Below are 13,544 nucleotides of genomic sequence, written 5' to 3'. Positions count from 1 at the left end.
ATTGGTGAGGACACGCTATGCTTAAATTCTTCAACAATTGCCTGACCCTAAATGAAATGTGAATTCCAAACAAAATAGTAACCTCATTCAGGTGAGCGCTAAAGTGTTCGACTAAGTAAACTAGTCTTCACAAAATCAATGAAATTGCACAAATTGAGGCAATGTTTACATCCGTAAACACATGGCAGAAGCGTGTGACTTTTGCGCACTTACTTCCCAGTCACTTTACATTCACAAGAATACTTTAAGAAGTTGCAATTCTTTGCTAATGTTGCGGATTATAAGCATCATAGCCTGCAGGGTGAAATAGCGCTAGTTTACAAACTGATTAACTGATTTTATGTGATTTCTATTGACCACAATGACTTCAATTAAAATCACACTTCTAGCCACAAGGATGAATACAGGAGTTTATGAGTGTTATGGAGGGGAAAACAAATCATCAAATTTATGCAGGTGTTGGATCGTTCACAATGAGAGAAACACAAATCCAACAAGTGACAAGTGACAAAGTAGCCCATTCCCCAGCATTTATGCGGTGTTTTCCTCTTTCACTTTGCCCTCTTTTAATTTAGGTTCCTCTGTTTGTTTTTCTTCATTCTTTCATTAGTTGAAACAACATAGCAGGCATTCCAGTTGTAATACCATTGAGATTCAGTGTCAGCGTCGGGATTTGTGCACAGAGAGAGAAAGAGAGAGATTGGCTTACTACACTGTAAGGCATTGCCTCATAATGATTCATCCCTTAAATACAAGTCCCATGTGGCTCTCAAATCATTACACTCATGTTCTACGTCACCACAAGCCAGGTTAAAGTCGGATGCAGAGAATTCAAGAGGGAAAAAAGTTGCTGATTATTCATCCTGAGAACAAACAAACCTAAAATTGAAGACCAATAATGTAGCCCAACTGTAGTTTTTGTTCACTACTGTAATTCAATGTCGGTTTCTTGCACACTTTCGCTAAAAATCCCATTCTCTTGCCATGCGTGGGTTGACTTTGAACTGTTCCCGTACTTAAATATTATGTCCATTCCTATAAAACATTCCCTCCACATAAAGCCAAGTGTTCTGGAACAGACCACAGTAGCCCTCCTCCATGCTCCCGAGGGTACTGCAGTAAAAGCCAGGCCGGCCATTAGGTGGAGGGATATGGAAGAAACTTACGCCGGACGGAAGTAAAAAATTCAGACTTTACAAAGACAATAATGAGCAGGTTTGATTAACAATGTTGGAGAAGTGTTAAAGTAATGGCACGCATATTATTGTGGTTGTAAAACTGCCAAGAGCTATTAACTAATGCGGAGTGTGTACCTGGACGCATTATATTGTGGTATTTCTTTTTGCAAGGCTGTGCGGCGGTCAAGTGGTTAGCAAGCAGGCCTCACAACTAGTTTAATTCCACCCTCGGCCATCTCTGTGTGGAGTTTGCATGTTCTCGCATCTGTGGGTTTTCTCCGGGTACTCCGGTTTCCGCCCATATTCCAAAAACATGCTAGGTTAATTGGCGACTCCAAATTGTCCATAGGTATGAATGTGAGTGTTAATGGTTGTTTGTCTATATGTGCCCTGTGATTAGCTGGCCACCAGTCCAGGGTGTACCCCGCCTCTTGTGCGAAGACAGCTGGGATAGGCTCCAGCACCCCCCGTGACCCTCGTGAGGATAAGCGGTAGAAAATGAATGAATGAATGAAAATTCCTCTGACGTTCTTCCCTGAAGCTGCCACCCAAGCTCCCTTTATTTTTGTCTGGAGTCTGGGAGAACATGCAAACTCCACACAGAGATGGCCGAGGGTGGAATTGAACTAGCTGTGAGGCCTGTGCACTAACCACTTGACCGCTGTGTAGCCCATGAGAGGAATTTAAGGCGTTTAATTGTTTCCTTTGTTATGACCTGTGACAGTTCAGTGAAGTCAATATTCTCCTAATTAATACCTAAAAACTACCTTTGTATAGAAGACGCAGCTCTTGCACTAATTAAAAAAACCCTTTGCAGAGCATGACTTGTTTTGAGTTTTGTTTTAATAATTTCCAATTGTGCACACCAAGTTAAGAATGCAAGTGAAGTATTTCGTCCATGCATTGGGCACTGAAATAACCCTCATTTGGCAATTCAATTTGGACTGCAGGGTGGGAGCGGTCGGGCTTGGCTGTAGTAATAACCATAAATCACGTCTGAAACGCTGCCATGTCACATGCCAGGTTGTGCGACTAATGGCCGGGCCCATCTTTCACCGGGTATTTTTATCTTTTCACCCTGACACTCGGACTTCTGGAAGCGTCTTCTCGTTTTACATCGTCAGCACCTCCAGCCAGAGCGAGCGCAAGTTCTGCACATATCTATAAATACAGATGAGCGTATGGCCATTTTCTTGGCCTGGCAAGAAGCGGGCGCTCTTTGACTTGCTTTGTGTCGTGTATGGGGGAGGAGGGTAGATGCAACAGCTGGCCTGACAAAAAAAGAAGCGGTGCATCGGCTGCTGCCTTGAAATTCCTCTGCCTGTCGCCTCTAAAAACACCTGGACGTGCCTCCTTTGTGCAAAATGTTCTGCCAAGTGTTCTAAGCTTGCTTGACACGCAGCACCAGAGGCGGCAGGTCAACCACAGCAGCTTCCCGCTATTTTGGGCGCTGTCAGAGGTGGAGTTTTTCATTTATTTGGGACCTGCGTGTCAATCAAGGAAGGTCGGGGTTCAAGAGAGAGTCCAGTTTGTTTCTGGTTGACTTAACTTGATGCTTTTCTGTTGGCAAAAGCAGCTACAATGAGGTTCCACTTCTTGTGCCTGGTCAGCAGAGGGTCCATAAGTGACATGGATGTACACCACAACTGGTCGCTCACTGGACCAAAAGATCAGCCATGGCTCTGTCACTGTAACGTATACAGTATAGTGTTATGTTGAAGGATAGAAATGAATGATAAATATACACACATATTAACATTTGCTAAGGATGTAGATGCCATAAAGCAACATTGCTTGTTCAATTACACCAGGTTGAACGATGAATTGCTTGCATAAAGCAGCATATAGCCGCCAGGGAAGTAGATCAACACTAAATGATGTATATAACTACTGGACTGTAATTACCTCCATAATTGACTTCTGACAATCTTGAGCTTTTGCTATAATAAAACAATTTAAATGTCAACTTAAATTGAACTTAAAATCAGATGATGGCTACCTAGCTAAAAGATACCTAGCTAGCCAAAAGCTTTCTTGAATAAAGCTCTTCGAATGCTAGCTCGACTGCTGGTTAGCTAGCACGACAGAAATTACTATAAAACCATTAAAGATATAACTAGTTGAGCTGGCAAATTTGATTTAAATGACCGCAATAGTTAGTCAGAAAGCTAGCTCTCATTCTATAATAAAACTATTAAAACATCAACTGAAATTCCCTGACATAAAGAGGGACCAGTGTCAGTTGACTAGATACTGTAAATAGCTAGCTAACAGATACTCCCTGTAGCAAAACATTTGTGCAATGTTACGTAAACAATGAATAATACGAGCGTAAAGGTGGCGTAATAGGTATGTTATTGATTTTTTTTAATTTTACTTTATTTTTAACTAGCTAAAATAGCCTTATAGAAAGTGTGGCGTTCCTACACAAAAGTACATAGATATCAAATGGATAGATATGGAACCATTTCTCCAGTAAAAGTATTTATATCAACGACTTGGTAGAGCCCCTTGGAAAGACCCATCACTTACTTGGCCGTCAGTGTCCGTCAGTCAGCGGCGCGCATGCGCAGTTGCCTCTCCGTCGTCAATAATGAAGTTGGCGCTAATGGCTTTGAGCAGCCCGCTGCTGCTCCTCCAACTTGGACGCCGACTCAGAGGAAAGTTACTGTCAGCTCATCGTAAGCTGGCTTTGACTGCTTTCTGAAAGTTGACAGTTCTTTAGCGTTGTTGTGCTCGTTTGTTTGGGATGTTGTAAACAAGTCAGTGACAGCCTGCAAAGCAGCAGGACAGAAGAAGTCAGTATGAGCTGCACCAACAAGTAAACTGGACCTGGGACGTGACTACTTCCTGGCACGGCACAGGTACAGTCATGGATTTATTACTTGTTTTGAGTGTGAATGGAATGTACTTACACTTTTCACTTCATCTTTAAACATGGCAAAACAACAATTAAACATACTTTAAGATATTAAAAAATAATGTTGACATCATTAAATGTTTTTCATTTTGGTTTATTTTAAGTATAAATGCATACTTATTTTCTTGTTATGTTTACATGTACATGTATTAAACTGAAAATAAAATATGATGACAAAATGTTTCAAATTTATGCTAGCAATGGACTTATAAATAAAATGTTCCTTTTTTCTGCATTGCTAAATTGTTAATATTTTCCCTATGACACAACATCATCATATATAAGTATTATACTGTATATATGTGACCATACATCACCACCAAATCATTAGAGGTGAGCGATACTAGGTGTTTTGGTATCGATCGGATACCAAGTAAATACAGGACCACGATACCAGTACTTTTAACTTTTTGATGATAGTGATATCCGCCTTTGTTGATGATGGTTATAATCGCATTTTAGTGTTATATAGTATTGATGATATCGATGCCAATCATATCAAGTGTGTGGGGGAAATATTGGCCATTATAGGCATACGTTTAGACATTTTTAATGGTAATATCAGTACATATCCTTAGTATCTGCGGGTCAAATGACATTTTAGTGAAATGAGGAATGTAATATATTGGCCTTGGTGCAGGCATTTCTTTCTCAGTCCACGTGGAGTTTGTGTTCCTACTTGATATGTAGGAAATGGGAATGCCGAGGGCTCGGGTTCACCCGTTGGGCTTTTGGACTGCCCTCAACGACATGACAGGGTGTACGGGGGTGACTGCGTCCTAATCCATAGGCTGCAGGATTAGATTTCACAGTAGACGTACAGTATATTCATGGGGCTACAGTACAGACACATGGCTTGTGCAGGATAGCTTGTGCAGATGTCACTTGGGCCGGAAATAAATGACGGTGTGGTTTATATCTGCCGGACTATTTAGACTGAATAACTTCCACGTGCTTGTACGTGATTAATACGCATACTGTTAAAGATGTATTCATTTAGCAGTACAGGGGAGAGCTTGGTTTAATAAGAATAAAGAATGATGCAGTAAAATTGGTAAAGAAGTAGGTAATAATAAACAAGTTTTATTATGTTTGTAAAGGCAGATTTTGATTGTTATCAGATCTAATCTAAACTTACCAAGCAGGTAAGGGAATTTCATAATTAAATATCAATATTAACATTTTATATTTTTACAAATATTTTTCATATATTATCATATTATTATTTTTTTTTAATATTTGAGATTTAATTTACTAACTCAATTTATTAGTCAAAATATAATGCCTGTTAAATCATTATTTTATTTATTTTAATTAAATTATTTCTTCAATAAATACCAGTGGTAATATATATTTACTGTATACTAACTTCCATAGGGAAAGCATTAAATTAAATACGTATAAATTAATATATTACTAATCATATATTTTAATTAATTTACCTCCATTTTTGTAGCAGTATTTCAGCTCATCCGGTGAGAGACTGTACAAATGAGAGATATTATGAAATAACATTTTTTTTTTCCAAGGAGGACTCAGAAAAACGTGTACGTTTTCACCGCAACCTCACTCTGCGGTTTGTCCAACATATTCCCGTCCTTGCCGTCTTTGCAGCGTGTAGCGATCACCTTGTCAATCCACCTCGGTGCACCCCCCCTCCTCCCAATCAGCGTTTCTTCTACTGTAAGAAATAGAATTCTCTCTTGTGGGACTGTGGAGGAAATGGCAGGCATCATTGATTCACTGCTCAGTGTCAGGTGACCTCCGGGTCCTCTTCAGGACGACGTGAGGCACCAGGAATTTAGCAAGTGCAAGGTTATTACACTTTAAAAAGTACTTAGAATGCATGCATATGTAGTAGTAAAGTTCATTGTGTGCAGATGTACTGTCTAGTTGGCAGAAAGGAGACTGAGGGGTTGCTACTACGAGAGGTGGTGGTGGTGGTGGTGGACAAATCAATTCACCTGAGAGACGCATTATTGTCTTGGGTTTCAGGAGCTGCAGCTATGAAAAATTAAAAGGATTCCACTGAGTGTGATTTTTATCGAGCCGGAAAACAAGCATTCATATTAATACAAGTCAATGGAATTAGTTGTGGTGCTTTGGGGGGCAATAAATGGCTACTAAATCAATAAGTAAATGACTATAACGCTAATGTACCATATATTATCAATGGTCTGTTTAATCCAATGATGACAGCAGTGGTAATAGTAGTACTAGAGGTCATCATTCATTTTAAACATTTGATTGGAGTTTTATTTGAAATGACTTAAATGTGCATTTTCTTAGCTGACATGACACAAAGTGGATAAAATCTATTATTATTGTATATATTGTTATATTACATAATGCAAGAAAATACATGCAAAAATGTTTCTTTACAACTTTCAGAAAAATATGTTTAAAAAAATTATAAAATATTTAAAATAATTATACTATAATAATAATAATACTAATGATGGTAAGAGGGATTCATGAAATAATAATTTATTATTCATAAATTTATTATCTTACTAATTTATAATAATAATAAATTAGTATTAGTAGCAGGAAATAATAAATAATGGTAATACAATAATTAAAAATAAACAAATATAATGTACATACCTTTTAAGTATGCTTAATGTGTAAAAATTAATTAGAAAATTTGTGTTAAAATTGATGAATAAAAACTAATAAATAGTATTGTTGCTATTTTTTATTTTAACCTTAGGCCATGACACAAAGACAAGACATAAGAACGAGCTGTGGAAATATTTAAAAATATATATCACAATATAATAAAAATATTTGAAAAATCTAAATATTCATGTAAAATAAAAATGGATTAAAGCAATATTTCAGTCGATTTCACTAAATATTCAAAATGTAAAATAAAAATGGAGTAAAGCAATATTTAAGTCGATTTCACATCCTGTTTCTTCAAACACGCACACCAACTACGGTGGCCCTCAAGGGTCCAAAGGCTCAAGAATCGACTTGTGGACACAGGGGTGTTACCCGGTCAGTTGACTCAATCCAGCCACGGTGTTTTGTTTTGTTTAAATGGCGACATCATATCTTACCCGTCTCACCTTGTCCACACAATCACGTCCCAATCCGTCGCCGGCGCACAAACAAAAACAGGGTCAGTGTTCTCGTCTTGTCGAGTGCGTCTGCCGGTCAAGCGTGCATATCTTTTACACGTCTCCCTTTTCATTGTTGATATTTACTTCTGCAATTATCTCTCCGCTTGGCCCTCGGCTGAAGACGATATGCCGCCGCCCGCCACCTCCATCAGTGCCGCCGGCCTCCCTCCCGTCTCTTGTTGCTCACACATAAACACAGCGAGTGACACATCAACACACACAAAGATAAGTGTTATGGCGGGTTTCAAGCACATTTGGCAGAATTACTACTGTCTAATCATTCGAGGTGATCATTTATCAAAAGGTGGGACACTAGTGCAAAGAAATAATGCAACAATGTGTACGCTTGTGTACATTTTGTCACTTTTTTTTTTTTTTTGCAGTTGAAGCGAGTGAGGATCACAACCCAAATGGTAATGGAGGCCTCACAAGACCTCAATGAGCAAATGGTAAGTTAAATATTACTACTAATAATATTACTACTATTATTACTACTATTTTTAGATGAATACACACACACACCCACAGAGCTGCACAAAGCCTACATGTGACTGATGGGAAAATCCTGGGAAAAAAGGCACACACAGTAGATGCATTGTTGTCACTCACAAGCTTAACTTTCACTTCCACACAAGCTTGACTTTCTAGAGGATTAGTGTCCAAAGTGCGACCTGGGGGCCATTTGCAGCCCACAGCTGATTTTTGCATCAACCCTCTGCACACTTAAAAATACAATTAAACAAGAAAACTCACAAAAGTGTACAAAAAGAGTACTATTTTTACAAAATATTAGAATTAAGTCATAATATTGGCAAATTAAGTTGAGAAAATAATAAGAATTGAATGTATATTTTGATGTAATGCCAGTGTGATTACAGTAATTAAGTAATTCCTTAAATTGCAAGTTATGACAAGAAAAAATAATCATAATCTACAAAAAATGAAGTTGTATGTATATTTTTTGAAGAATATTACAAGAAAGAAGTTTGCATTGTAGGAAAAAGTAGTTGAAGTTAGTGTTATGTATAAACAGTTGACATCCCTGTGCTCCCGCTGAGATCTCATTTCCAACAATAAATCAATGTGTCTCAAATTGCCATTATAAATGATGTCACTGGCCTATTTAAAGCAGGTGAAGTAACTGAGGAATATATGGCCATTAATATTTAATAGTGGCACAATGCAAGACAAGACCCATTTATTTCTTCTTTCCCTACTGTAAATGTGAGTGACAGCGGTCTACCGAGGTCGGCCTGTAATCCATACGAGCCTCGTCTAGTGGAACGGCATAAAAAAAAAAAAAAACAAAGAAGAAAACAACACAGTTGATGCGTTCTGTCCCACTTTGCACTGTTATTACAGTGGAGGCTGGCAGGTCAGGGTAGGGTAGGGGGGAGGACGAGGCTCGATGCAGGAGGAGATGAAATTACACCTGTTCTGGTGGCTGACTAACGACTTTGAAATGTGATGCGGACCTCGTTGGCCGCCAAAATCATTTTCCCAACAATACACGCTGCGATCTTTAAATAAGCAAAATGAGGACGCGGTGCTGATGTCACGCACAGATTGTACTGTGTACGCTATCTCACAACGCCCCCTTTGTGAGTGGAAACCTGGGTATACTTGAGAGTAGTCAGTGTACAGCTTGTGCAAATTTACTCTTGTAGAACTAGCCGGGGGGGGGGCGGTGGAGTGAACTGTCCGGGGGTGGGGGGGGCGTGGGAAGCAGGGAGGATTTTCTATATTATCTAAGACCTGCCAACATATATGAATTTGTCGTACTCTGCATGCAACTTGACTCTTGAATACTCATGTATGATTCCCTACGCTCCATTTTGGTGCATTACACTGGTTTCAGTTTCAACTTCAGTCTGTATACAAATACAAAAGTATCGCTTTCTCATTAGACTTTCAATTCATGACAGAAAATAATTGGCAATGTGATGGTCTGGGGGTGCAAGAGTGCTGCCGGCACTGGGGGAGCTGCGGTTAATTAAGTTAATTCATTCATTCATTCATTCATTCATTTTCTACCGCTTTTCCTCACGAGGGTCGCGGGGGGTGCTGGAGCCTATCCCAGCTGTCTTCAGCCAATCACAGGGCACATATAGACAAACAACCATTCACACTCACATTCATACCTATGGACAATTTGGAGTGGCCAATTAACCTAGCATTTTTTGAATGTGTGAGGAAACCGGAGTACCCGGAGAAAACCCACGCATGCACGGGGAGAACATGCAAACTCCACACAGAGATGGCCGAGGGTGGAATCGAACCCTGGTCCTCCTCGCTGTGAGGTATGCGTGCTAAACACTCGACCACCGTACCGTCTTTTAATTAAGTTCATATTTTTTAAATATTCTTTGTGCATTTTGGAGCTGTACTTAAGATCCAACAGTGCAAAATGTAAAATCTTGCAATTTTTCAATTGGTCTTAAAATTTTTATCGGGAGTGAGGCTTGCTAAAAAAAGCATTAAAAAATATATTATTATTATGCAAAGCATATTATTATTAGTAATGATATTTGCGAAGGTTTCTACAAAGACTTTTTGTTGTATTTTCCCAATGAAGGGGCGTTTCCAGTGGTATTAGGTTTATTGGCAGTGATGTAAATGGGTGGGTAAAAATTGTTTGCGGGTTGCTTGAGGGCAGGGAGGCAACAAAAAAATGGTCTGCATTGTGGAAATGTTAAGCAAGGCCAGAGGAAGCCGTCGCTAAATGAACAATGTATACTTATCGTATTACAGCATCGGCTTTCAGTAAACATGTTGTGTCCTTTTGGCATTTTAGCAGCCATTTTGCATAGGAACGTCATCTTTAGCAAACAGGAACGTTCAATATTCAAAGTGATAGTAGCTAATTTGTCCATCGAATAAGGCGTGTCTTGGTTGACGTTGAAAGGAGACCTCACACACAAAGTTTCGGGGAGTTGTCTGTTGATACCTAATCCCAAAACCCCCGCCCCCACCCCCCCACTCGTCCCTCCTGCTGCTACCCTTTAAAGTGTCCTGTCCCCGTTCCACTTCCTCCTCTCCCTACCACAGAACCACCACGCTGCGGCATCTGGGTTGCGGTCTGAAGAGGGCCAACCTGCCGTCTGGGGTCCCTGGAGGAGGGTGGAAGGGGGGTGCTGGAAAGAGCATTGGGTCGAAGCCAAGCGTGTTTGCTAATGCTACTTTTAGCCTGTTTAACTGTCCCACGCCACCTGTTGTCACGTACTTGTTTAGCTGAGACAAAATGGTGTTAGATTTTTTTTTTTTTTTTTTATTCCGAGTGATGCTTCAAAATGACGTGGACTGCGTGTCAACTATGAGTTAGACAGGATTAGGGGCCTGATTTAGCATCTGCATTTGCTACAATCCATAGGCACATACTGTATACCACTGTATATGTTTCCAGTTAAAAGTTTAGACATACTTTCTCATGTTATTCAGTGAGGCGTGTCTAAAATTTGGGCTGGTACTGTATACAGTCCCTCAACGCCTCTTCAACCTTGATTTGAATTTTTTTTAGTGCAAGGCAGTTGTGTTTATAGGGCCAGGAGCATTGTAAGGATTTTACGGTCTGCATAACTGAAAATGCTCTAGAAATGTGCCTAAAAGCTAACTAATTGTTTAAGATGACTATTGGATACATACGTACGTAAGACTCAACAAATGTGGATACACCAACTTTAGCTGTTGATTGATTGTCCTAATCAAATACGGCATTACTACTACCACATCACTAGGGGAAGCAGAGTGAAAACCAGAGGGAGCCACCTGCTGTGGCCCAAAAAAAGTGTACTGTTTTCGGACACATGCTCCAAGCAGCCAAGGTGTCCAGTGCTATGGAAGTCAGGAGAAGTATAGAGCGGTAGGTGCCACCTGCTGTGGCCCAGCAAGGTGCACTGTATTCAGGTACACGCTCCGAGCAGCTGGTGTGATGCCACAGAGGTCTCTGGCCAACATTTTGTAGTTTTCAGACACCGGAGTACAACAACGCGTTGAAGCGATGCTTGCGGTTCAAGCGACTGATGAGGTTTTCTATGTGCTTGATGTGCTATTTTTCCCCCTCAGTGCAACGCATGTACAACTAGCACACAAAATGTCTTCCGCAGACAGTGAATGTTTGTTAACAAGTAAGCTCAGTAACAGTAAAAAATATGCAATTGATTTATGGCAGGGGTGGGCCGCGTTTGAACCCGGCCTGCCAGTTGCTTTCTAAGTATTTCAACTTTTAACATACAAACTGGCAACATTACTTGCAAGTCTTACATGCAAATTACATATTTTGATGTGGTCTGATGTTAAAAGTGCTCCTGAAAAAAGGGACATGCGAACATACATAATGAGACAAATAATTCGAGGAAAATTATAAGTATAAAATAGTGTGTGTGTGTTAAATATATGTTCTGGCCCCCTGGACAATTTTGCTAACTCAATGTGGACCACGAGTCAAAATATTTACCCACCCCTGATTTATGGGAACGTATTGTAAAAATACAGGAAGAGGCAGACACACAGTAGATACACAAGCTTAACTTTCACTGTCAAAAGTCATAATATTTAAGAGAAAAAATGGTTTACTAGAAATTTTGGCTAATTAAATTGGGGAAAAAAATGTTATATAATTGCAAAAGACAAACTTTGTGGCGTACTAAGCTTATGCTGTGTGTGCCAATCATGTCGCCCACTAGTGGCCTGGCATGCATATTAAAATATATTTGCAGGTCAATGTGAACACAGACCGCTGTCATCCTTCAAAAACCTTTCCTGTTTTTCCTCCACTGTTATGCTAATCCCTCCATGCGTATAAGGGAAGGTTCTTTTAGCTGTAGCCGTCTTCCTGAGTCTCAGGGAGGATGGCAGCTGTCCCACTTAGCGTGCACGGACTAAGTTAGAAAAGGCGAGGGAGGGGGGGTCAGGTTGCACCCCTCTTTCACCCTGACGGCCCCATACAGTCCCGCTCACACAAACACACATACATGTAGCGGCGGTAGCTAAATGCGAGCCCGAGAATTGCCATCACCATCTGCCTGACGACAAGGCATGCTGGCACTTGACAGGAGCATAGCAGCGAAAAGCCACGGCATCCCTGGAGTGGACTGGCATCCCGGTCTTGGCACAGAGGTGCGCTTCAGTTTCAGCTTTGGGTACGGTGATTCTTGTAAGATTTATGTTTAGTTGACAGCTGGCAGCCGGCCTTTGTGCAGTCTCGGGTACATTTAATGTTTTTATTCCTTCTTCTACTGTGACTCATTACATCTGCAGAAAGTCTAAGGCGAGAGGTTATGTTTAAACAGTTAGCAGGTTCACGCATGGGTTACATTCAAGGTTTACGATATGCACGGTATTGCAGCCTATTTCAATAACGATATGCACTCCTCGTCAAAATGTTCATAGCAGTTAGAAAAGAATTAACATTTTGCACTGGTGGATCTTAAGGTTTGAAGAGGAGCTTCAAAATGCAAAAGGAATAAATGGGAGTGAGACAAAAAATATTTTTTTGCAGCTTGTCGCTCTCCGTTTTGCAGAACGTGGCTAGGTTGCGTAATCAACATGCATTATTGGTCCATCGACTAAATGTGCATAGTTTCTATCACTCATTCCCGCATCATCGATTATTGAAGACATTTGTCAAATGTTTGTATCAACAAGTTTTTGAAAATATAATTCACTTATAAATGATCGCTGTTTCGTGGTTGTCTATGGCTTACAGTATTAGTGGCCTATACTATTAGTATTGTGGTCGCTAGGCACAAGTAGTGTTATGAGACCTGATGTTAAATTACATCACCTTTCACACTGCATGGAGACTGGCTGAGGTTGAGTGGATAAAAAAAGGTTCTCTCATTCTGTGTGGAAGTGGTAAGGTTTTGACGTCTTTGTCCTTCTTCACTCCGTTTTAAACACTTTTTAAATTAAATTAATTAATTAAAGAAGAAGTAAGAAGTAAATTGGACAGGCTAACTAGTCACCTTGCTAGCTTGCTATGCTAGCAATTTTTGGTCTTAACAGGTTATCATGTCCCTGCAGTGATCCCGTAGTCTGCGCAATGTGAAGTAAACAAATAATAGGACTGTAAAAGTGACTATAGGGGTGTTATTTCATGTCTACAGGACTCTAATAATGTTAATGTTAATTACTAAAATATCCTACTTTGCAGAAATTCACTTATTGAGGTTGAGTGTATGGTCATCACTTAATTCATTGTGAAGAAATTGGTGCACTACTTTGCTGCAACCAGCAGAGGCAGTGTTGATTTAGTTTCAACAAAGGAGTTTATACAACATGATTTAGAGATGATACAAATATTATTGTAAAAGGAAATTT

The 13,544-nt window shown here is 39.9% G+C and overlaps 1 protein-coding gene across 3 annotated transcripts in view; it reads left to right on the top strand.

Annotated features, from left to right (window-relative positions):
• The first annotated feature begins 3,792 nt into the window (after window positions 1–3,792).
• The window catches only part of eya4 (EYA transcriptional coactivator and phosphatase 4), a 38,089-nt gene continuing 28,337 nt past the window's right edge, over window positions 3,793–13,544 (top strand). For all 3 annotated transcript variants that reach the window (XM_058056716.1, XM_058056713.1, XM_058056714.1), the window contains exons 1-2: window positions 3,793–4,042; window positions 7,610–7,675. In XM_058056716.1, coding sequence (XP_057912699.1) covers window positions 7,637–7,675 — 39 coding nt within the window. In that variant the 5' untranslated portion in view covers window positions 3,793–4,042; window positions 7,610–7,636. The remainder of the gene's footprint in view (window positions 4,043–7,609; window positions 7,676–13,544) is intronic.

Source organism: Doryrhamphus excisus, chromosome 19 (genome assembly GCF_030265055.1).
Source record: "Doryrhamphus excisus isolate RoL2022-K1 chromosome 19, RoL_Dexc_1.0, whole genome shotgun sequence".
Classification (NCBI taxonomy): Eukaryota; Metazoa; Chordata; class Actinopteri; order Syngnathiformes; family Syngnathidae; genus Doryrhamphus; species Doryrhamphus excisus.
The sequence above is the reverse complement of the archived record's forward strand: the minus strand, read 5'-3'. Positions and strand labels throughout refer to the sequence as shown.